Raw genomic sequence first — 22,740 nt, 5'->3', positions numbered from 1 at the left:
GTGAACATGAAGAAACTTGTATGGATCTCTGGGCAGGGGGCTTGGAACTAGATGATCTTTGAGGAGCCTTTCAACCCTAACCATTCTGTGATTCCATGAAAAGGCCGACTCAGAAAGAGCCGTAGTCAGGTAACAACAGGTGCTGTTAGTGTAAGACCGCCTTTTCTCATTTGCTGATGTTTGTTGCTGGTGCGCTGTTTAGTTACTTGCTGCTTAGGGATGTGTTTCTGCTCCTCAGAAAACTCGATGTCAGAAAGCCAAAGCTGTTCTCATGCTTAGGACCAGCACGGTCACCTGTGCTGCACAGATCCTCGCCCCTGCCCCTCCCTCACCCCTGCCCGCGTGAGGCTTGAGCTCCTCTCACAAGGCACAAAAAAGCTGCAAGAGGCAGACAATGATCCGGAGGAGCCCAGCTGGCCCGGCTCCCACTTCCCAGGCTTGGGAAACAGGAGAAGGGAGGTCTTAGTCACTCTTGGGTGGCCAGGTGCCTTTAAAAACAATATCTGAAATTGTTAATGGCAGAGAACTAACAAAACCAAAGGTTACCTTTCTGGAAAAGGATATGTTGAAGCACCTACCTGTGCACTAGGTACCTTCCCTGCCTGCGGGGTGGCAGGCAATGCTTGGCCAGCGCCTGGACTGGGCAGCACTGGGCAGTGGTCGCAGAGATGATGCACAGTGTCTACGGACTCATCTCCACTGAGGAACACCAAGCCTTCAGGTCCTCCTCCTCCTCCTCCTGAAGGGACCACCCTGGGCTCTGGGCATTTCTCTTGGCCTTAAAGAGTGGCTCAGTCCTGCTTGTGTGCTGCCCCACTGTCTCGGCGCTCATAAACTCCTGGTTCTTGCTCACCGGTGTTTGCTATTAGATTTGTGTCTTTGACTTCGGGCCTTCATGACAAACCAGGCCGCAACCCCGGGTGGGACTTTTCCTCTCTCTTTCCTACAGATTATTTGGTTGTTTTGGTAAATGACTCACATGTCTACAGGAAAGGGGCCCGAGGGCCTGGTCAGCATCAGGAAGGAAGGGAAGCCACTGAACTCGGATGGTTCCCAGCTCTGGATGCAGTCTCTCTGCTTGCAAGAGGTGACAGAAACAAATGTCAATAGCACTTTCACTCATGGTGTTTGCACTTGCAGGCCTCTGCAAGCACCTCCAAGCGTTACAACCATGTCTGTCTGTTACGCAATTACGGGAGGGTGTTCCGAGGTCTGTATTAGCTCAGGATGGATTAAAAAAGACTTTTTTTTTCCTTACGGGGGTTGTTTTTTCTTGTACGCTTTTAGAGTGCCCACCTGTAGCCCCTAACAGACACTTCAGGTTATGTCTCAGTGATACCTACTACTACCTTCAACTCTGTACACGTTCTTCAGTAAATATTTGCAACAAAGCAGTTAACTCCCTCCTCTATTTCATCTCCCGCTATCATCTTCCAGAGCCTTGTCTAGGATGTTCTCCTAATTTTGGGTGGTTGTTGTCGTCGTCGTTTTTTTCCTTACGAAATAGGACCATCACTTGCGATCAGCGCTCTCCCTCCTCCGTTTCCTGTCTCCATCCGGCTGGGCAGAGCGGGGCCAGCGGGCTCACACCCGCGGGCGCTGGCTGCCCCCTTCGACCCGGTCCAAGCAGGCGCTCCGTTCCCGGGTCTCCCTGGTACTGTGAGCCCAAGGGGCGCAGGGCCCAACCGCGGCAGTCGCACCCCGCCCCGCCCGCAGCTCGGGCCCGGGGCCGCCCGCAGGCCGCGCCAGGCCGCGGCCCTGCGCGGGGCCCGGGGCCGCCGCCGTTGTTCCCCCGCCCCGCGGAGGAGGAGCAGCCGCGGCCGTTCCCCTTCAACAGTCTCCGCCCTCTCGCAGCCCAGTAGCCGCCGGCCATGGGCGAGAGCCGGGGGCGAGCGGCTCTGCAGGAGGCGGCCGGGCCGGAGCGGGTAAGGCCGGGGCCGGGGCGGTGGGAACCCGCCTGCCGCCGGGGAGAGGTGCCGTGGCTGTGCGGGCTTCTCCGGGAGGCAGCGCGGGCGGCGGCAGCGCAGCCCTGCCCGCCGCTGTTGCATCCCCGGCCTTGCAGACACCTGCCCGGCCGAGGTCTGCCCGAGCCGCCGGCTCCAGCCGGGGACCGCGGCCTCCTGTACCGCCCAGGTGCCGGCAGCTGCCGGCTCCCCGCCGGGCCAGGCCTCCGCCGGGGAGTGCGGGGCTGGCACGGAGGGGTCCCGGCCGCGGTGACTTTACCCCACCTGCCCTGGGGAGCTACTGATGCGGCTCCGCGGCGGCGCTTCGGCGAGCCCTGGAAAGGGCACGGGGTCGCCCTCGTGTCCTTGTCCCGCTCGGGCTCGGGAGGGTCGTACCCTTCGGGCACCGTGACCGCGGGGAGCACTGACAACCGTCTGGACCGTGAATAAATATGGGAGTCGGGCTCCGGTCGGCCAGGCCCGGGAGGCCCGGAGCCGCCTGGCGCGGGGGTCCGGGCGCTCGGGGCTGTGCCGCTCCGCGGCGGTAAGGCAGCGCTTGTCCCCTCGGCCCCGGGCTGCCGCGGAGGCGGGCCCGGGGGGTGCGGGGTGGGCCTGGCTCCCCGGCCCCTGTGAGGGGTCGCCCCAGGAGGCGTCTGGGCTCTTTTCTGGGTTCTTCGCCAGTACGACCCCGCGGAGCCAGGCCGGGCTGGGCGAGGGTAAGGGATCCATAGGGCAGAGGGACTCGTGCGACCTTCCCAAACCTTCGCGTCTCAGCAGGACTCGGGTTTCCAAAAAGCGGGGTGTGCCGTATTAAACATGAGCCCAGAAACACCTGCGCCGTTTGCGCCCGCAGCCACGGGGTGCTCCCGTTGCCTGCCCCAGGCAAACAGTCGTCCTGCGCTCTTCCCCACGGGTGTGCAGAACCAGCAGCTGTTGTGCTCCTTGGCTGGCGCCCGGTGGAAGCTGTCTGTCCCGGGAGTGCCAATGATCTTCCTGATTGCACCGCTAGCATGGCCTGCCCTGCCTCGGGCTGGCCTTTGGAAGCTCCTGGGACGCACGAGCAGCCTCTTACTGGGGTGCGGAAGGGCTCGTGGTCACATACCATGACTTGGTACGTGCCACGTGATGGTGCCGGCTCTGCCAGAGTCTTTAGCTTCTTCCCTGGCTACAGCTGATACAGGTCATGTAACCGAGATACTTGTGCGTGTAGCCCAACAGCTGTTGTTGTGGGGCAGTGGTTGTACATGTGTATATAAGTTAATTGTTTCCTACTTTGCTGAGTTTGAAATTAATGGAAGGAGCTTCAGTACCACTAGGCAGTCTGTGTTGTCCATTGGGTTTGTTGACATCACTAGAAGAGTTTATCTGTGGCAGTTGTAGAATAACTGGGATATGATGTACTGGAGCGTGTCCAGCAAAGGGTTGATGATTAAGAGACTGGAGTGTCTGTTGTATGAAGAGAGGCTGAGGGGGCTGGGACTCCTCAGCCTGGAGAAGAGAAGGCTCTGGGGGATCTCAGTGTGTGTAAATACCTGATGGTGGGAATAACGGAGACAGAGCCAGGCTCTTCTCAGTGGTGCCCTGTGATGGGACCAGGGGCACACACTGAAACACAGGAGGTTCCATTTTCACATAAGAAAACGCTTCTTTGTTGTGAGGTGGTCAAATGCTGGCACAGGTTGCCCATAGAGGTTGTGTAGTCTCCGTCCTTGGAGATACTGAAACCTCAGCTAGATGCGGTCCTGGGCAGTCTGCTCTGGCTGACCCTGCTAGAGCAGGGGTTGGCCTGTGCCCACCAGCTTCAGTTCTTCTATGCATTTAGCCCATGTCTGAACAGAAAGTAGCATGTTTGCATTATAAACTGAGTGCTCTTCATTTTTATGGCAAATGTTGACTGTTTAATGCACCATCATAGGATTAAGGAAAAGATCCTGGGTGCAGGTTATTGAAAGCAGGATGTGTACTGGCCTAGTGACTCTTACCAGAAGGTCTTACCGGGACCAGGAAGTCAGGGCTGGGTACGTGTTGTGCACCTTCAGCGCAAGGTGGTGGCTGCTCTGAAGCCCTGGCAGCGATCAGAACATGTTGTGCATCTGAAATTGAATTAGAGGATGACCTTCCATGAATTTTCAGCTGAGTTGCACCCAGACATGGACTGCATTAACAAACAGGCTAGGTAGTGAGTATTACTCTGATACAGCTTTGGATAAGAGGAATGGAAACCAAAATGGAGAGAGACAGGACAGTCTTGTAACCAGGAGCTGCCTGCTTGCGGAACTCCTCTCCACCCCAGAAGGGCTTAAGGGAGGTGGGTTGAGAGGGAGGTTCCAGTATGGTGTAGTCTCTGTGGGCTGATTCTTCCTTTTTTACAATAAAAAAAAAACCAAACATCTATTTTTAAAAAAAACTTGGATCATTTTCCAGCTCTGTGTGGTGGTCCATCTCAGAGTCGTTCCATCACTACATCTCTGGCTCCTGGAAGCCATCCTTCTGCTTTCCTGCCATCAGGGCTCTCCAGAGCATACACACTGCTTCATGGGCCCTTTCTTCTTCTCTCACCTTTCTGTATCTCTCTGCGCTGACAGTATTCCTGGTGTGTTGACCCCTCTCTCTGTGGCCTGCAACATAGCAGCTGTTAAAGGCCATTGGAAAAAATGACAAGTGCTTCTTGTCTCAGTGTTGGTCTCCAGTTTTCCTGACATACTGGAACTTTGCTCTTCCTCTGCTCCGCTTCACTTCTGTAGGCCAGAAGTATTTTCCAAGTTATCTCCCTGCATTATGGGCCCTGTGTGCTGGCTTTTGAATGGCTCGGGAACATCAAGGCTGAGGTTAGTAACTGCTAGTCCACCTTGTTAGGCTAAAATAAATATTTGGGGGTAGTCCCCAGGCAGTATAGAAGGGTTTTGCTCAGGAAAACGGTGGGCTAACAAGGAAGACTTCTGCAGTGTTTCATTTTTCAAGGATGACAGCAGGCAGGTGCAGAAGCAGGTGGAGCTGCTAGCTGCGTGGCAGGCCCTGAGAAGGTGTGTGCTAGGACAGGGTGCCGTCCCCACCGTGCCCAAATTCTCCCCTGTGGCACTTGCAGTGGTTTACTGCAACTGTCTCTGCGTCCTGGGAAATACAAAAGGTCTTGCAGTCTCGTGTTCATCAGAGACTTTGCAGGGTGATGCTGGGAAATTTGTCTCGTATAGTTGGGTAATATTTAAAAATATAATCAACGGGTAAAACTGTAACACAGAATGTGCTTCCTGGTGCAGTTTCTTCAGGAATCCACGGCACATGTGCCAGCTGTGCAATGTGTCTGTGTGTTTGGGTTTTGTTTGTTTACTAAACATGAGTAGAATTATTTGAAGGTATTTTCCAAACTGAAGCAAAAGATTACTTTTTAGTATGTGAGTGGTTACAAACAAACTGGGTAGGGAAAGGACTTTGGCACCTCCTAGGAGGGTAGAACGAATGGCATTCAAAACCTTTTGCTCCCCTTCTCTGCTGTATTATATATATCTCATACTGCCTGTGGTTAGTTACCCTCTACAGCAGTGTCAGTGGGATCCCAGAACCGACCCAGGAAGGTGTCCTGCTGGCTGAACTTGTGATGGGTGCGAGGCACCAGTGCTCCTGGAGAGGCTGCAGCATGCTGTCCTGACAGCTCTTCACGACAGTTGTCTCCACTGAGTGCTTGGTGACGTGTCTGGCAGAGATGGTGTCCGGCGTTGATCCTGGGAGCACATGTCCCCAGGTGAAGGCCCTGCCCACGGAGAGCCCTCTCCATGCTGCTCTTCCCTGGTCTGTTCCCTAAATGTCAGCTGTCCCCACCTCGGCTGGGCTGGTAGCTGTACAAGCAAGAGCTGTGCCCAGGCATTCTCCGGGAGAATAGAGTGGGGATGAGTGGCTGCAGGCAGGGGTTTTCCTGCTCTTGGAAGGAGAGGCATGGAGCTTCATACTGGCACTGGAGGGACAGCCTCCAGACCCGTGCTGGTGTGCGGTCTGCCTTCTGCTCACCGCAGGATTACATATACCACTCTCCCTGCAGAGCCCTGTGGCACAGGGCTGTTCCTCTGCCAAACAGGATTAGTTGCTGTGATCTGATGGCGTTTTTAAGAAAGTCCATCCAAAGTGGCTTGGTGTCGAGCAACTGAGTTGGAGGTAGCCTGGGCGGTGAGCCTTGCGGAGCTGTGCCGGGGCTGGGCTGGCAGCACAGTGGCCTTGCACGTGTCCCCCTGCATGCGGTATCGTGGCGGCTGATGTCTCCCGGGGCAGGTTTCCTCCCTGTGCCACAGAAAGGCTTTGCCTTTGGCATGCAGGCGTGGGGCGCTTCCTGGCATCGGTGCACCTGGGAGGGGCGGTTGGTGCGAGCGGTGCCAGGGAGAGCCAGGCAGGCAGAGTGCTGCCACCCCAGCAGCGGGAGCACGGATGGAGGGCAAGGGGACAGGTACCCCGGGGACAGGTAGTGTGGCCACTCAAGGAGGGCAGGTGAGTGTCTCCTTGATTCGGGTGGCTTTTGAACCACAGCTTTGAGATATGGGGAAGAGGAGGAATAAGTAACAGTAACCTTAACCAGAACTGCGCTTTGTCTTCAGAGCTTCTCTCCGAGTGCTGCTGAAAATGGCTTGGACCCTGACGAGGAGCCTCTTCTCAGAAAGAATCCCCGCCGGTTCGTCATCTTCCCCATCCAGTATCCAGACATATGGAAAATGTATAAACAGGCTCAGGCCTCCTTTTGGACAGCAGAAGAGGTGAGCCCTGGGGCCAGTGGGTTGGCACAAGGTGCTCAGTCCAGAATGCTGGGACTTCCTTCCTAGCTCTGCTGATGGCTTCTGTGTTGTAAGGGTTGGAGTTGATTGCATCGAACATGAGTTGTCTGCACGAGAGCAGGACGCTCTTCCTGGACAGTGGAAAGAAAGCTGCTTCCACTGGGTGATTCAGCAGAGCTGTTTTAGGTGTTTGGTTTAGGAATTGTATCCTGGGATGCTTCTCTGGTTACAGAGTGAGCCTAAGTCAGATAGCTCTGATTTGTGGTCATATAGCTCCTACTCTGCTGTTGTCTCTGTACCTGCAGCTAACTCATTGCGCACGTAAGATGTACTGGGCAATTTCACGTGAATGGTGTTCTTTAATGTTAGACACCTATTTTTCAGAGAGATGGCGATAATCAGGGACACTTGTTAAAAATGTTTCTAATTGATTCCTGGTTGCCCTGGTTAGATGCTTTCCCCATGTTACAAAACAAGCTGTAAGTTTTTCTGAGGTTGCTGCTTAGCCAGACCTGAGCAGTGCTCAGCTCTCTACACTTGCAGCAGTGGAGGCTTCTGAACGCTGCATTGGTCTGGAGAGATGACCTGCCAGCTGAGCTGGTTGTTGCAACTGGAAGCTTCTGCAGCCTTTGCTTGTTTGCAGAGGAGTGAGCTGGAAGCGCTGGCAGGCTCTAAATAGACCAGAAAGCATCGTGGGATGGCGAGGAGCAGCTGGCTGTAGAAGTGCTATTCCATTGCTTGCCTGGGAGGCTTGCCGTCCTGTTGCAATGGAGGTTGATTTAAGCCATTCAATAAAAGGCATTTAAACTCCTGCCTGATCAGCGTTGCCTTTTTACCACGTTACTGGTTCCTTCTTACACTGTCCTACCATCTGTCAATGCACTTCCAAATGAACTGGGAAGTTAACTGTAAAACTGGTTTGTGTGTGTATGTGTTTGTACACAGACACGCACGCATATACACATATCTAAGTTTTTAGGCCTCTGTGTTTTTCACATCTGGCCCTACTTAACTGCTGCTGTGGTTCAGAAATCCCTCCCTGCAAACAAACAAACAAAAAAGGCCTTTGCGAAGGAAGTTGTGGTTTTCTCCTGTGACTAAATTTCAGTCTGGCAGACGAGAGCGGTTGTGCAGTGTTCACCCCGTGCCGTTCTTTGGTGGGATGGAGGCTGAACACCTGCCCAAGGCCAAAGTCCCCTCAGTCCATCTTTTGGCACACCTGCGTATAGGCTTCTTAGAGTATCAGCATTTATTTCAAGTAGAGTTGAAGTGTGTCAGAGTGAGCTCTACTTATCGATGCATGTTCACACTCGTGACAAGAAGATAGAAATGCTTTGCAAAATCTGATTTATTTATAATTCAATAGACACTGATTTTATTCAAAATTACAGAAGTGTAAACTGAAAAGCAAACGCGTGATTTTACTGTTGCAGAGGGAGACAGCAGTACTGCAGTGTGTCTGTTGTCTTTTACAGTCATGTGTATTTGGATTCTCTACATGTAAAGATATGAGAGCAAGCGCTAAAACTCTGCCTCAGTCACTTGATTAGGCTACTTCTGTTCTTAGAGAGTGACAAACTCAAAAGGGCAGTAATGTTTTTCTTTTTTCTTTCCATTAGGTTGATTTGTCAAAGGACCTTCCTCACTGGAACAAGCTGAAAGCAGATGAAAAATACTTTATCTCTCATGTTCTGGCATTTTTTGCAGCCAGTGATGGAATCATAAATGAAAACCTGGTGAGAAAGCTGTACAGAGGGCTTGAATACTTGCTCATCTTATTGGCTTACTGGCTTTTCATTTTGTTTTTCTCACGTAAATCCATGAGTTTATTAAGTGTGTAATTTTTTTCTTCCCATCATCTCACCTTTGCCAAGGGGAATAAGCAGCTTGCTCTGCTGGGACCAGCATCTGACTTAATTTGGGTCAACTGTAGTCATCAAGACTCCAAATCACATCGCTCTTGGACACAGTCTTTAAGCTCAGCCTTCTGCCTGGCTGAGTAAATCTGCATTTTTCAGTGAATTAATAGAACCCCACGCTTCTTCCTGTATTTGTGTTGGATGAGAAGTAGGGAGGGATTGTGCTGTGCCATGCTCTCTATTCTTCATTTTGGTAAAATCCATTTTGCTGTCACTGAATGGCATCCTAGAATATTTTAGGGCTGCAGGTGGGTACTGCTAAAAAGGTGGGGAAATCTTTCTGTTGAAATCAGTTCTGGTTTGCAGAACGTCTCACCGCAGGTTATCAGTGGTATCTGACTGAAAATGCCCAGTTTGGATCTTGAATGTTTGTAACGTGTACAGTATGTCATAGCATGTGTACGTATATTGCATGAACATGTCTTATGTCATACTGTTTATTTTTTTTAAATGATGAAGAAAAAGCCTGACGCTTTGTTCAAGTGAAGTGTTTGCTTTTGCAATATTTTGCTGTTCTCCTCCTGTGTATGTGTGCCCTCATGCTCCACTGCAGCTCCCTATCCAACATGCACAGCAGATTTATTCACTTCTAGCTAGCTTGCTTTATTTTCTTCTGCACCCACCATACCTATTGACGTATTTGTGAATCAAATAGGGCTGAACTGCTCTCATCCTTTCTTTGTGGTGGAGATCTGTTGTCTCTCCCATTAAGCTTCGAGTGCTGTCATGCAGGACTGGTTTGACTGTATTTGTGTCCGTACTTTCTGGTTTTGGTAGGTGGCACGTTTTAGTCAGGAGGTGCAGATCCCAGAAGCTCGTTGTTTCTATGGCTTTCAGATCCTCATTGAGAACGTTCACTCAGAGATGTACAGCTTGCTCATAGACACCTACATCAAAGATCCTGAGAAAAGGTAAACCTCTGGGTGTGTTAACAGACCCCTGGGAAATCTGCCACCTAGTCCAGTGGCACCGTTGTTGGGCAACAGCAGCAGCTGTCTTCTCTTTCATAGTGACTTACTGGGGGAGTTGGGGATGGTTCCTTAAAGATTTCAAGGCCCGCATGTCTGACCCCCAAAATGGAGAGAAGTGTTACTGACCAACAGGCTTGTGTGGGAGTGTCAGAAGGTTAGTTAGTATTTGTACAAAGCTGTGACTGCAGAAAGTGTGGACATGTGAAATGTTGTTAAAGGTGAGAGAAGCTCCCTGTGGTTATTGTGCCCCTGAGGTGCTTGCTCTCACATCAGCAAAGGATCTGCTGTGGGAAACTTGAGTGCTCGTGGTCCAACTGGTGTTTCTACCACACGCTAATCAATGTATTGCATCCTTTCAGCTTTTTTGTTGGCAGTGCTTTTTCATACAACTTGAACTGCTTATTTTTGAAGTATTGGGTTCTTTGGAGAACTCCATCACCTTTGTTGTCTGGAGAACTTCCTAGTCCAAATGATAACACATTTGAAAAGAAGCATTTTTCTTCAGAGATTCCACCATGGTGAAGGTCAGGCAGAGCTCGGTTTCCCACAGTGGCATCCTGTGTGGTGACAGTGGGAGGACTGCAAGGGTTCCTTTTAGGTGTTCAGCATGGGAACAGAGCCTGTGCTTGTGGGAATTGTCCGGTTCCTTTTGTGGAGTTGGACAAGATGAGGTTTAGTTCAGTGGGTAGGAAGCAGTTGCCATCTGGCTTGAAGTCTGAGGGGCAGCGTGATCTGGTGGGTGGATGCTCCTGGGATGGGACATTACAGTTCACTTCCCATCTCTACAGCTCGCCTCCTCTGAGACCTTGGGATGGTTGTTTTCTGCACATCTGCCTCCCTGTGCTCTTGTTTTCAGAGATCATCACCCCTTTGGGGTAAGATTGGTCTCTTACTTGGGTTAGTTGAGAGCTTAGCATAATGGGTTCCTCTGTCTGGTGGAGCCAGTAGGGACAACCAGGACAGGTTTACATAAATCACTTCTTAATATTTTGATATTTTCTCTTTGTTTTCTTCTATAGGGATTTCTTATTCAATGCTATCGAAACAATGCCTTGTGTCAAGAAGAAAGCAGACTGGGCTCTGAAGTGGATTGAAGACAGAGAATCCACTTTTGGTGTGTAGCTTCTTAAAATTGTTTCTGTTGCACATGTCACAAATTAATCCTCTGGGAATGAGCTGCATCCCTGGAACGTGAAATGAAACTCTCCACAGATGAAAGAGGGTAGATTTAGGTTAGATCTAAGGAGGAAATTCTTCACTCTGAGGGTGGTGAGGCACTGGAACAGGTTGCCCAGAGAAGTTGTAAATGCCCCATCCCTGGAAGTGTTCAAGGCCAGGTTGGATGAGGCTTTGGGCAACTTGATGTACTGGAGGGTGTCCCTGCCTGTGGCAGGGGGGTTGGAACTAAATGATCTTTAAGGTCCTTTCCAACTCAAACCATTCTATGATGTAGCGGCTTGTGGGTCTCTGGTTTAACTAAAGAACTAGAAATAACTTCTGGTGAGCATGTATGTTTTTATCTTCAGCTAAAGCAATATGGTAATGGCAGTGCCCACCTGAATTGTGTTATGAAAAATTCTCATGGGTTTCTCTGTCTTTTTTTGTCTTTATACCGAACAACCCTAGTTTCCTCAGTTTTTGCTTATAGACCTTGTTTTCTAGGAGTTCTGATCATTTCTTCCAAATGGCTCCTGTTTGGTACTCCAGTGTTCAGAACTGGGCAGCCGAAGTCTTCCAAGTCCATGCTTTTTCTGTGTTCGTGTTCAAATAGACCAGTTGATGTGTGATGTTAGTCTTTTTTTTTGTAACAGCATGTCTGAGCCTGGGCAAAAAAGATTCAAGACTCATCTGTCTCTGGTGTTTCTGGCTTGCTGTCAGGACCAGGTTTCTAGTTTTTGTGTCTCATTTGAGAGCTGTGACACTGGCTCAGCTTCCATCAGCATGATGCAGGACATCCTTTCCATTCTGCATTCAGCTTACAACGTTGTCTCTGAAGGATGCATTGTAGCTGAAATGAAGTAAACTAAACATCTTCCGTACTTAGAGAAAGTGTAGGAGATGGAGAGATTCAGCCAGACAAGCAAAATAAATCTGAATATAATTCTTTTGTGGCATCTGCTACTCACAGCTCTTGTTTGAGTGGGGTTCATTTTGTAGCTGTAGATTCTCCTGTCCTGGAGCGTCCTGCTGCCTCCCCAGTCTAGCTTTGCTTGCTATGTATGAAGTCCTTTCTTCATCTCCATTCAGCTCCTGGCAGCGTGGGGTGTGCCAGGAATCAGAAGGTTCCCTGACTCAAAAGCGATGTTCCCCCCACCCCCTGCCCCTAAACTTCATGCATCCTAGTCGAATTTTTGTAAAGTACATTTCTACTATTCTGTTTTTTCATCTTATTGAGAAAATTATTATTTTTCACCTTATAGCAGCCTTCCAGTACCTAGAGGGAGCCTACAAGAAAGGGACTATTTGCAAGGGCCTGTAGTGATAGGACAAGGGGCAATGACTTTAAACTGAAAGAGGGGAAATTTACATGAGATGTAAGGAAGAAATTCTTCACTCTGAGGGTGGTGAGGCACTGGAACAGGTTGCCCAGAGATGTTGCGGATGCCCCGTCCCTGAAAGTGTTCAGGGCCAGGTTGGATGAGGCTTTGAGCAACCTGATGTAGTGGAAGGTGTCCCTGCCCATGGCAGGGGCGCTGAACCTAGATGATCTTTAAGGTCCCTTCCAACCCAAACCATTCTATGATTCTAAAACTTCCCAAGTTTAAAACATTTGGGCAGCCCAGGTCTTAGAGTTATGGGTTATGAGATACGATATATGAAAAGTGGCTGGCTGGCTTGTTTGCTTGCTGTTTCCTCCCAGCCTGGGGACCTGGCCTGCAACCAGGTCTCCACAACTTTGGTTGATTTGTTATGCTGAGGGTTCAGTTGCAGTCTCTGTTCTGTGGACTCTCAGCCTCCCAGCACTGCTCACATAATGAGGTGCTGCTGATGGACGATTTTTGTTTGAGCATAAGTCATTTGTGTGATAGCTAGTAAGGTGGAATGTAGTAAAAACCATATTGATATTCAATCTTGTGCTTCATTAAACCTATATTGTATGAGCAGCCTTCCTCCACTCCTCTCTAGAAGGATCTCTAGGAGATTTTTAGTGTTGCCAGACAAATTCTTCCCTTAGTAACTTCTGTTATACTTAAAAAGTTCGTGTTGCTCTTCCTGCTTTTTTCAAACTTGAATTTCTTCAGATGAGCCAGCAGGTGGCATTTGCTTCTCATAGAGGAAGCAGGACGTCTGACTATTTTGAGGTTATTTTGATTTTTAAACAAAATTCTATGCACTTGTCACTGGCAAAAGGCACCAGCACTTAATACAAAAGTTTTTTGTGTTAGACTATACCCGAAGACCTTGTGAAGTTGTTTAAAATAGAGGATATGGAATGACATGTCTTCACCAAGTAGTCAGGTGGTCTTGTAGTCTGAAGAAATACATCCCTTTAGAGAACAGGGAGAACTGGGACCAATAATGCTGTGCTTTCCTTGGATGAAAGGTGGGATGACAGAAATAGTTATTTGTGTCTTGATGAATTATGTTCTGTGTTCTTGTAAGACTATGGTTTTATATATATTCTCTCAATTGAGGTGTAGGGATTTTTTTGTTTAATTTATAGGAGATTGGCTTTTCTCTCAGTTTTTTCTATTAGTCACATGGCATTCTCCTGCCTTTTAGGAGAAAGAGATAAAGGAGTACTAATGTCTTGACCATTTTGGACAATTATGTTCTTTCCCTTCTGATGTGTGGCAGTTTCAGTGGGTGCCCTGGTTCTCCAGTTCTGCTGGGGTTGCCTGTGGTTAAGCGTTGTTACGCGTGCAGACCCTGTATGCCTTGGGATCTTCTGAAAGATGTGGTCAGATATGGCACCTGGTGCTGCAAAGAGGATTGCTCCTCTCCAGCATCGGTCTGTCTGATGCAAATGGTGCATCTTGCTGATGAGCGATGCACTGTTTTGTGACTAACTGAAAATGCGTTATGTTTAACAGGTGAGAGAGTGGTTGCGTTTGCTGCAGTTGAAGGCATCTTCTTTTCGGGTTCCTTTGCTGCTATATTTTGGCTGAAGAAGAGGGGCCTGATGCCTGGACTGACTTTCTCCAATGAACTTATTAGCAGAGATGAGGTAATGTGTCATGTCCTACATACTGTCTGGGAAGGAAAGTGAGTTTCCAGGGTGTCGTGGTTAAACCATGACACAGGGGAAGGGCAGAATTATATTCATAAAGATCCCTGGTGGCAGGGAGGGTTGTAGGGAAGGTGAAGAGAGCAGAAAGCAGCGTTTGGGTAGGAACCAGTGAAAAAGTGAATCCAGCAGTGAGCAGGGGATGCGTTTCTGGGTACGACAGAGCCTTTTTAATGTTGACAGTGCTGGAGGCCAAGGAGGTGGTCAAAGTCCGAGTAGGTTCTCTGCTAGCCAGTGTCAGCAGCAGGGTTTTCCAGGCAAGGTCCGCTATCCTGGTGGGACGGAGGTCCTGGTTACCTGCCAGGTACCTGCAGGCCATACTCCCTAGAGCTTTTCCTGCAGTAAGCCTTATGCATCTGCTTTAACATCACCTCCTCAGCAGCAGAGAGAAGAGTCTTCCATTCCCCAGAACAGTGCTCAGCCCTGTTTCTGCAGCCTGACTGAGGAGCTGTAACTGCTGACCTGTAGGAAGATCGGAATCCTGCAAAGGAGCAGGCTATTCCCAAAATATTTGTAAAAGGGGAATGAAGCAGACAACTTCATATAACAACAGCTGTAAGTTACTAATGAACTTAAAGGCTAGGTGCTGCTATGTCCCTCAGCAGAAATACCTGGGTTTAAAGGGAGTAAACATAAATATTAGCGATACCTCAGTGCATAGTATGATCAAAAAGCTGGACGTTTTGGATTGAAGGGGATACTTGTTTCCCTGGACTGTGAAGGGAGGCAAAGGCCTGGCTGCCTAAGGACTTGTGTGGAGTTGCACAGTTCCCAGCTGCAGTGGGGTCTGGTCTGGGCAAGGACTTAGCTAGAACATGACTCTGAGCCTTGTTCTGCCTTAACTCCTTCAGTCAGGTTCGAGTGGCTGCCTTGTACCACTCCCTGTCTGCCTCTAGCTGAGGGTCCCAGAGCTTGCAGACGGCCACCTGCACCTGTTGCCTGGCCAGCTGTGGCAGGCTGCTGACACCGTTCCTCTCCATGTTCTTGTGTTGCTACCCAGTGACAGGATCTCCTGGGAGGGGGTAGCTACAGGTCTGCTTCAGAGGGGAGTGCTTCTCAGCTTAAGATGTGATGTGTCTGAGGGGCTGCATGTCAGCACACCAAATGTGGCAGGCCACGTGCTGACAAGTGCCTTCCCTTTTCACCGCCTCCTGCACTGCTGCCTGCCGGTTGGCAGCAGTTCCTTACGGCTGAGGCCTGTCTGCAGGGCACCACGCACCTTATGGCACTGTCAGCACTGGAAAAGCAGAAAGACCAGTTTTGTACGCAGTATAAACATGCCAGTGGTTTGAACTTACCAGAGTTGGTCTAAAAGAATAAAGAGCTTTATCCTCATGGAAGTAATCTCTGTGGATTAGATAAAATGACTTGAAAGGAGCTATTTTTCAAGATGCCTTTAATTTAGAAGGCACTTGAAGAAAGCGATATGATCAGCAAGCAGAACGAAACAGTTCTTCAGCCTCAGCCTTCCTTGTGTCTTCTGTTTCTGTGAGTCCTCATGAACTGATCCATTCGAGCGAAGAAGTATTTGTTAGAAGGATCACTTGCAGGTGAATGAGATGTAAGTTCCTCTGTGCAGAAGTGTAACTGTACTTCTCTGCAGAGTCGAGCACCAAAAGATTGAATTTTTCTTGAGCTCTGCTGGCATAATTCCAACTGCAGAGCTGTTGTGAAGAAAGGGTGAGGCTTGGTGCACTCAGCACCTGTGTTGAAAACCAGGAAATGCTGTTAGAAAAGCAGTGGCAGTAAAGAGAATCTACAAAGGAAAGCTAGACAAACTGTTTTCTGAGGCACCTGACCAGATAAATGGTTGATGCTCGGTATCTTTTTTGAGCTGCAGGCTCTGTTCCCAGGCTGTTGTTTGAGCCGGTGCAGCTCTGATTCTTATCTTCCATTATCTTCCCTTTTTCCAAAGCCCAGAACAGAGACAGTATTTTCCCTGGAGAATCCACAGTCTGAAAGGACAGAACAGAACAACAACAAAGATACTGGATAATCTCTAACAAACCAACCTGATGACCAGCCTAGAAAAAGGGATTGAAAGCAATAATGAAAGGCACTTGGAGAAATAATATTATCAATAAGAGCGTAGGACAACAGTATGAAAATTCAGGGTCAAGAATAAAGAAAATGAGACAAGATGAACAAAGACATAATGGAGAAGGAATTAACAAGTTGCAAAGCTGCTGGGAGCACCAGCCAGCAGAGCACAGTGGTTCGGGAGGGAAGCCAGGCACATCTTGCATCCTGCTGGTGACATCGGCCTGGACAAGACCCTGGGAAGCCCTGCAGCAGGGCTAAAGTTGCTAAAGCTGTCCCTAGAGGGGGAGTATTTCCCCAATTATGTTGTTTCAGGACTGTTTCGTGACCTGAAGCATGAGGATTTCGTAGCCTTTCTGAAAAAGTTTTCACTTCTTGGTTTTGTTTTGACCCTTGTTAACGATAGCACTGGATTGTCTCGTTGCTCATAGTCTGCCACATCCTTCTGACTGGTTTTCACTCTGGATGTGCCCTCATGGTGCTCGTATGCTGTAGTCACCATCCTGGTCTCGAGGGGAGAGACAGTAGCACAGGGCTCCTTCAGTGTGACAGCAGTGGGTATGGTTGAAGCTGGAGGCTGGAAGCTGCAGCCAGGCAAGCTCAAGTAGAAACTGAAGCACCTCTTGGAGCAGCTGTCTGATACCCACCTCAGACCATGAAGGATTGCTCATCTCCTGATGCTTTCATATCCCGGCTGGAGGCTTTTCTGGAAATCTTGGGAATGAAAGGAGTTTACTGGGCTCCGTGCAGGATAGCTGGGCGAAACGTGAAGGCATTGGTGGGTTGAGTTGGGGCACGGTAGCCTCAAGTGTTACAAACCTACGAATGTTTCGGTAGCAAATTCCTCACAGTAACTGCACGTTGTGTGGAGAGATGACTTGTTAATCTTGGATTTGGTGACTCTAATCTGAATCTTCCTTTCTGAAAATGCTGTGAGGAGAAGAAATGCTACTAAAAGAACTTAAAACAGGTATTTCTGTGCAGGTATCTCGAAGCAGAGAGCAGGTAAACAGTCTGTGTTAACTGGCAGGTAGTACTGCAGGTCTTGATGTAGGAGTCTTTCTGCAAAGCATCTCTGATGGGAGGCAGGGACCCAGCAGGGCTCTGTGCAGGATCCCTAACAGTAGGACAGCTCTGAAAAGTATTTACTTGAAAAACATGTATGCTAAGCATTATTTTTGCATAGGTGACGTGTGCTGGATGTTTCAGACGTTACTAACGGGGTTGTAAACTATAAACACCTGCTACATGTGGTAACGTTAAGACTGTCAAAGAAGCCGGAGACTAGGAATCTTCAATCTGAATGAGGCGGCCTCAAAGTAAGAGCAAACTATACGGAAGAGGGAAAAACTGACTTTTTTTCATTGTTCTCTGTTATTTCAGGGTCTACACTGTGATTTTGCTTGTCTAATGTTCCATTATTTAGTGAACAGACCGTCAGAAGAGCGGGTCCGTGAGATCATTGTTAACGCTGTTGAAATTGAGCAGGTGAGGCTGGCCGGGACAGCGTCACGGGCAGCGCAGGACTAGTCTTATGTGCAAAAATAAACAAATTAACTTCTTACTTTCGGGATTCCATATTTGATACTTGGCTCAGGCCTGGATCCCTGATCCTTTTTGCCATCCTCTTCTTTAATGGTGATAATAAGAGTCAGAGACTTTCTGATTCAGTTGTCAAGCAACTGGGAGAAGCTGAAGGTGGCAGCTCATTTCCTCCTTAGTGACAGAAAGGAGGAAAGAATGTCTTATCTAGTATAGAATAGAGTAGTTGCAGTTGGAAGGGACTTAAAACAATCATCTAGTCCCACTACAACTGTCTTCTAGAGAAGAGTTTGTTTACCTCTGTCCTTTTGAGGATCTTTGTCTTTCCCTACTTTCCCTGTATACAAATCCCTACTTGTCTTCAGGAGAAGACAGGGACTGTTCTGGCCGTGTGTACCGTGCTGGGTTCTGACTTTTTCTGAGGTTGCTGTCAGGTTCTTTCACATGAAGTGCTACTCATCTGCAACTACAAGTTCCTACACTGCTGAGTGTTTGGCAGGATTGTAGTTTACCCTTTCTTTTCTGTTGTCATCTAACTACTGTAGTGATGACTGTGGTGGTTTGACCCTGGCTGGACACCAGGTGCCCACCAAAGCCGCTCCATCACTCCCCTCCTCAGCTGGACAGGGGAGAGAAATGTGACGAAAGGCCCGTGGGTTGAGATAAGGGCAGGGAGAGATCATTCACTAGTTACTATGAGGGACAAAACAGACTCAACCTGGGGAAGTCAGTTAATTAATTACCAATCAAATCAGAGTAGGGTAATGAGAAATAAAAACTAAATCTTAAAACACCTTCCCCCCCACCCCTCCCTTCTTCCTGGGCTCAACTTCACTCCCGATTTTTTTACCACCCCAGTGGTACAGGGGGATGGGGAACGGGGGTTGCGGTCAGTTCATCACACCTTGTCTCTGCAGCTCCTTCGTCCTCAGGGGGAGGATTCCTCACAGTCTTCCCCTGCTCCAGTGTGGGATTCCTCCCATGGGAGACAGTTGTCCCCAAACTTCTCCAATGTGTCCCTTTCCCACAGGCTGCAGTTCTTCATGAACTGGTCCAGCGTGGGTCCCTCCTGCGGGGTGCAGTCCTTCAGGAGCAGACTGCTCCAGTGTTGAATCCCTTCCACAGGGTCACAAGTCCTGCCAGCAAACCTGCTCCAGCCTGGGCTCCTCTCTTGACGGGTCCACAGGTCCTACGGGAGCCTGCTGCAGCGCAGGCTTCCCGTGGGTCACAGCCTTCTTTGGGCATCCACATTCTGGTGTGGGGTCCTCCACAGGCTGCAGGTGGATCTCTGCTCCATTGTGGACCTCCACGGGCTGCAGGAGGACAGCCTGCCTCACCATGGTCTTCACTATGGGCTGCAGGGGAATCTCTGCTGTGGTGCCTGGAGCACCTCCTCCCCCCTTCTTCACTGACCTGGGTGTCTGCAGAGTTGTTTCTCTCACATACCCTCACTCCTCTCTCCAGCTGCCATTGCTGGTTCCACCCCTGCCCCTTCTTAACTATATTATCTCAGAGGTGCTACCACCATCTCTGATGGGTTCAGCCTTCGCCATTGGTGAGTCCATCTTGGAACCAGCTGGCTTTGGCTCTGTTGGACACAGGGGAAACTTCTAGCAGCTTCTCACAGAAGTCACCCCTGCAGGCCCCCCCACTACCAAAACCTTGCCACGCAAACCCAGTACAATGATGAATGGCCCAGCTTTGCCTTACAGCACTGACAGGTATTGCATCAGTGTCTAAACATGTACGTGGCTGGGTTCAGCACTCCTGTATCACTGTCTTTTTTGAATTGTCATTCTAAAAAAGCTGGAAGGCAAGGAAAACTGGAGATTTCTGGATCTACTCCTGCTCCCACTAGCACGGTGTGTAGGTTTTACTCAACTTGGAGCTGAGGCTTTTGGTGGAGCTTGGGAACTTGAGGGGGGGGGAAAAGAGAAGAGGAGAGGGGCAGTAAAAAAAATTCTTGAGCTTTTTCCAGATAAACATGCTAAAAACAAAGGAAGATACAAACAACTACTGAGAACAGAAGGTGCTCGTTGAGTTGGTGATGCAAGTTAACTATCCAGACAACTGCCTGGGGAGTGTGGAATATCACAAATTGTGTTACTGTGAGACACAGGTGTCTTCTCTCCTTTTCCTTTCTTAAATTTCATTTCTCTAAATGTCATCTGTATTTTAACTTCTAGGAGTTTCTAACAGAGGCATTACCTGTAGGTCTGATTGGAATGAATTGCACTTTGATGAAACAATATATTGAATTTGTTGCAGACCGGTTACTAATGGAGCTTGGGTTCTCAAAGGTAAGAGATGCAATTGTCCAAAATGCTGGCCTGCTAGGACAGCCCAGGAAAGCTGTCAGCACAAAGCACTCCCTTAATGTACCTGGGAACAGCTCACATATAGCACTTGCACTTTCTGTTAGTGACAGCTGAAACCACAGTATTAATACATATGTTTCACTATTTAAAAGAGCAAGAACAATTTAAACCATTGTTTCCCTTCACCTGCTCTGCAGGTTTGTAATACGCTGTGCTCAAGTGCTGCAGCCCTCGAAGGATCATAAGCACCTTGCGTGGGTGAACTTCACCATGGACCAAACTCCTGGGGAGTGACAATACTGAATTTGCTTAGATAGGTGTCCATAATTCTACAGCAAATTAGAGCAAAGAATGATGTAATTTGAAAGGGTTTGACTGTTCTGTTGTTTGTTTTGGGTTTTTTTAAGCATTGTTACCCTGTCAGAATCATCAGTGTAATAGGTTTCCCTTCCTCAGGTCTTTCACACAGAAAATCCTTTTGATTTCATGGAGAATATTTCTCTGGAAGGAAAAACGAATTTCTTTGAGAAGCGAGTTTCGGAATATCAGCGTTTTGCTGTTATGGCAGAAACGATGGACAATGTCTTCACTCTGGATGCAGATTTTTGATAACTTGGCAAACGAGCGGTGACTGTTTCCCTCTTCCCATCTCACTTTCTGCTGTGAAGTTGTCTCCGTTTCCTCTCCTGGAATTGGAGTCTACTGAGACATTTTCCTGGGTTTTCATATTGTTTGTCTGAAGAGTCCACTCTGTATCATAAAAGAAAAAAACACGGGGATCCTTTTTAAAAAATTTATATGGCTTTTTAAAAGGATAGCCTTTTGAAGATTCCCTTGACTCATCTGCTATGATTACTGTCTTTAAAAATGACCTGGATACTACGACTTTTTTAAGACTTCGGTAGTGTTTTAGGAATGCAAGCTGTGTATTTACCTCATGTTATGGTATTTTAATCTGAAAACCAGATGAGGTATCACTTTATGTATATATGTTGCCATAAATTATTTTCGTGGTTTATATTCTCATGTTTATAGATTTTTGTCTAGAGTAAAAGCTCTTCCCTTTCGTCCTGCTGCAGATAGAGTAATAAGTGAATGTGGGAAGACATTAGTAATGTACAAACTATAAAATTACTAAACCCAGGGATACAGTTTGATCTCCCCATTAAGCTGGGTTCTATCTGAAAACGTTTTTACTCTGGTTACAAACCTGATGCCTGTTGGTAGGAGTTTAAATGAAATGCATAATGATTTTTTTTTTGTCTTACAGCTGTTAATGAGCAGGTCAGTGGACCTTGAATGGTCCTTGAAAAGGCAAGCTTCTTAATAGTGGAGAAAAAACACAGCCTGTAGTTCTTTGGCTTGTGCCACCTGTTTTTCCCTGCTTCTCTCAGGAAGTGCCTTATTAAGCAGTCTGTAGTTGCACTGAGTTGCAATTGATGTCTGACACTGGAACAGCCAGCTCTGGATGTTTTCTGTCTTCCCTCTGTTGTGCTGGGTGATCTGATATTATCTGCTGTTTAGTTTCAACTTGTGCATTGATGGGGTGAGAAGGCATATCATTCCAAGGGCTTATCCCTTGTGGTGCTACAAACATACTACGTGGGCTATAAGGAAGCACCAATAATGTATGGAGGTACTTCAAATGGCGCATTTAATGTGAACCATTGAACCTGCTGTCACAAAAAAGCTTTTGGAGGAAGGTGTTAAATCTTTCAAAAACAGATCTTGAGGCAGTATGGATTAGCAGCATCTTACAAAGGCCTGGTGTTTGGGTTTTGGTGTGTTCCAGTGTCTGCCTGAAAACTTCTTAATTGCTTGAAGTCACATGCAGAGAGCGGAGCAATTGAAGAACGGCTAACGTACTGCAGTAGTATAGTACTTGGGAGGCAAGAGATACTATGCAGTTGTAGGTGGATTATTTGCAAATAGATACGCTTGTTTTTTTCAAAGGTGAAGTGAGTGTGCATAAGCTAGACAGAGTTCTGTTTTATTAAACCCAAGCATTTTTTCATAATGTTCAGCAATTTGTATAAGAGCTTCTATAAGTCTGTCTTATTGCTGCAAACTGTCTTGTGCTGCTTTTGATACACCTGGCATGAGACGAGCTGACAGCCCAGGGTTATCGGCGATGGGGTGGTACAAGTATTATTTTCCTGCCAGCCCAGATTAGCCATAGCCCTGGCTGTCTGAATTCCATAAAAGAAGTCCACTGCCTTAGCGTAGTTCCTAGCAAACAGTTGTCCCTGGTGTAAACATAAGCAGCAAAACTGACTCTTTTTGTTCGGTTTTAGTAAAAGATTGTGAGTATGTAATTGTGAGTGTGGAAACAGAACAGCATTTTTTTTCCTAGAGAAGAGCCTGCATCACTTGACACAAGGTACTTGGGGAGGGCAGAGGGGGACCTGGAGAGTACAGAGAAAAGCTGGAAGTGATGTCACTCTGTAACATCCTGCAACTGCAAGAGAGCTATGGACTCAGAGATAAAATCCAGCGCCTTTTGGAAATATTGTATTGATGGGGGAGAAAGAGAAAATGTTGTAAATGGGTCTGTTGTTGGAGGAATAGAACCTATTTTTATGTCACTAAAGGTACTAAGAAGCATTTGTTTTGAGTGTTACGAATTTTGATGAGAGTATACAGAATATTTGAATACGAAACCGCTATGTGCTCAGGTTCTGTAAATGTATATGAGATACCAAAGTCTGGTTACAACAGCTCCCACCCCATTTATGTGTAAAATACATGTGTAGTTTCAATAAAACTTGAACGTGGAGAGGAGCATGCCTTTGCTGGTTGCATGCTTGCTTGTGAAATCCAAGGTGATAAAATTGGGCTGTGCCAGAGTAAGTTGGTGTTCGCAGCTTTTGAGTTGTGGGAGAAAGTTACGAGTGCTCCATACGCTGTCTTGCACTTCGTGAGCTCTCGAGTTGCTGTGTCTTGTTCCCGGGAATGGGATTCACAGTCTAGGGAGCAGGAAAATATTTTTTTTTTTCTGGAATTTTCTGGGTCAAGGAGAAATGTC

General features: G+C 48.1%; 1 protein-coding gene across 1 annotated transcript; it reads left to right on the top strand.

The window, feature by feature from the left end:
- The first annotated feature begins 1,871 nt into the window (after positions 1-1,871).
- On the top strand, positions 1,872-20,324 carry RRM2B (ribonucleotide reductase regulatory TP53 inducible subunit M2B). The gene is made up of 9 exons (XM_086609499.1): positions 1,872-1,925; positions 6,524-6,679; positions 8,317-8,433; positions 9,394-9,527; positions 10,607-10,701; positions 13,622-13,755; positions 17,239-17,343; positions 19,584-19,697; positions 20,172-20,324. Exons 1-9 carry the CDS (start codon positions 1,872-1,874, stop codon positions 20,322-20,324), a joined length of 1,062 nt encoding a protein of 353 aa, XP_086465625.1.
- Positions 20,325-22,740: the final 2,416 nt, after the last annotated feature.

Source organism: Tauraco erythrolophus, chromosome 3, assembly GCF_009769465.1.
Source record: "Tauraco erythrolophus isolate bTauEry1 chromosome 3, bTauEry1.pri, whole genome shotgun sequence".
Lineage (NCBI taxonomy): Eukaryota > Metazoa > Chordata > Aves > Musophagiformes > Musophagidae > Tauraco > Tauraco erythrolophus.
Note: the sequence above shows the minus strand (reverse complement) of the source record. Positions and strands in the feature narration are given on the sequence as shown.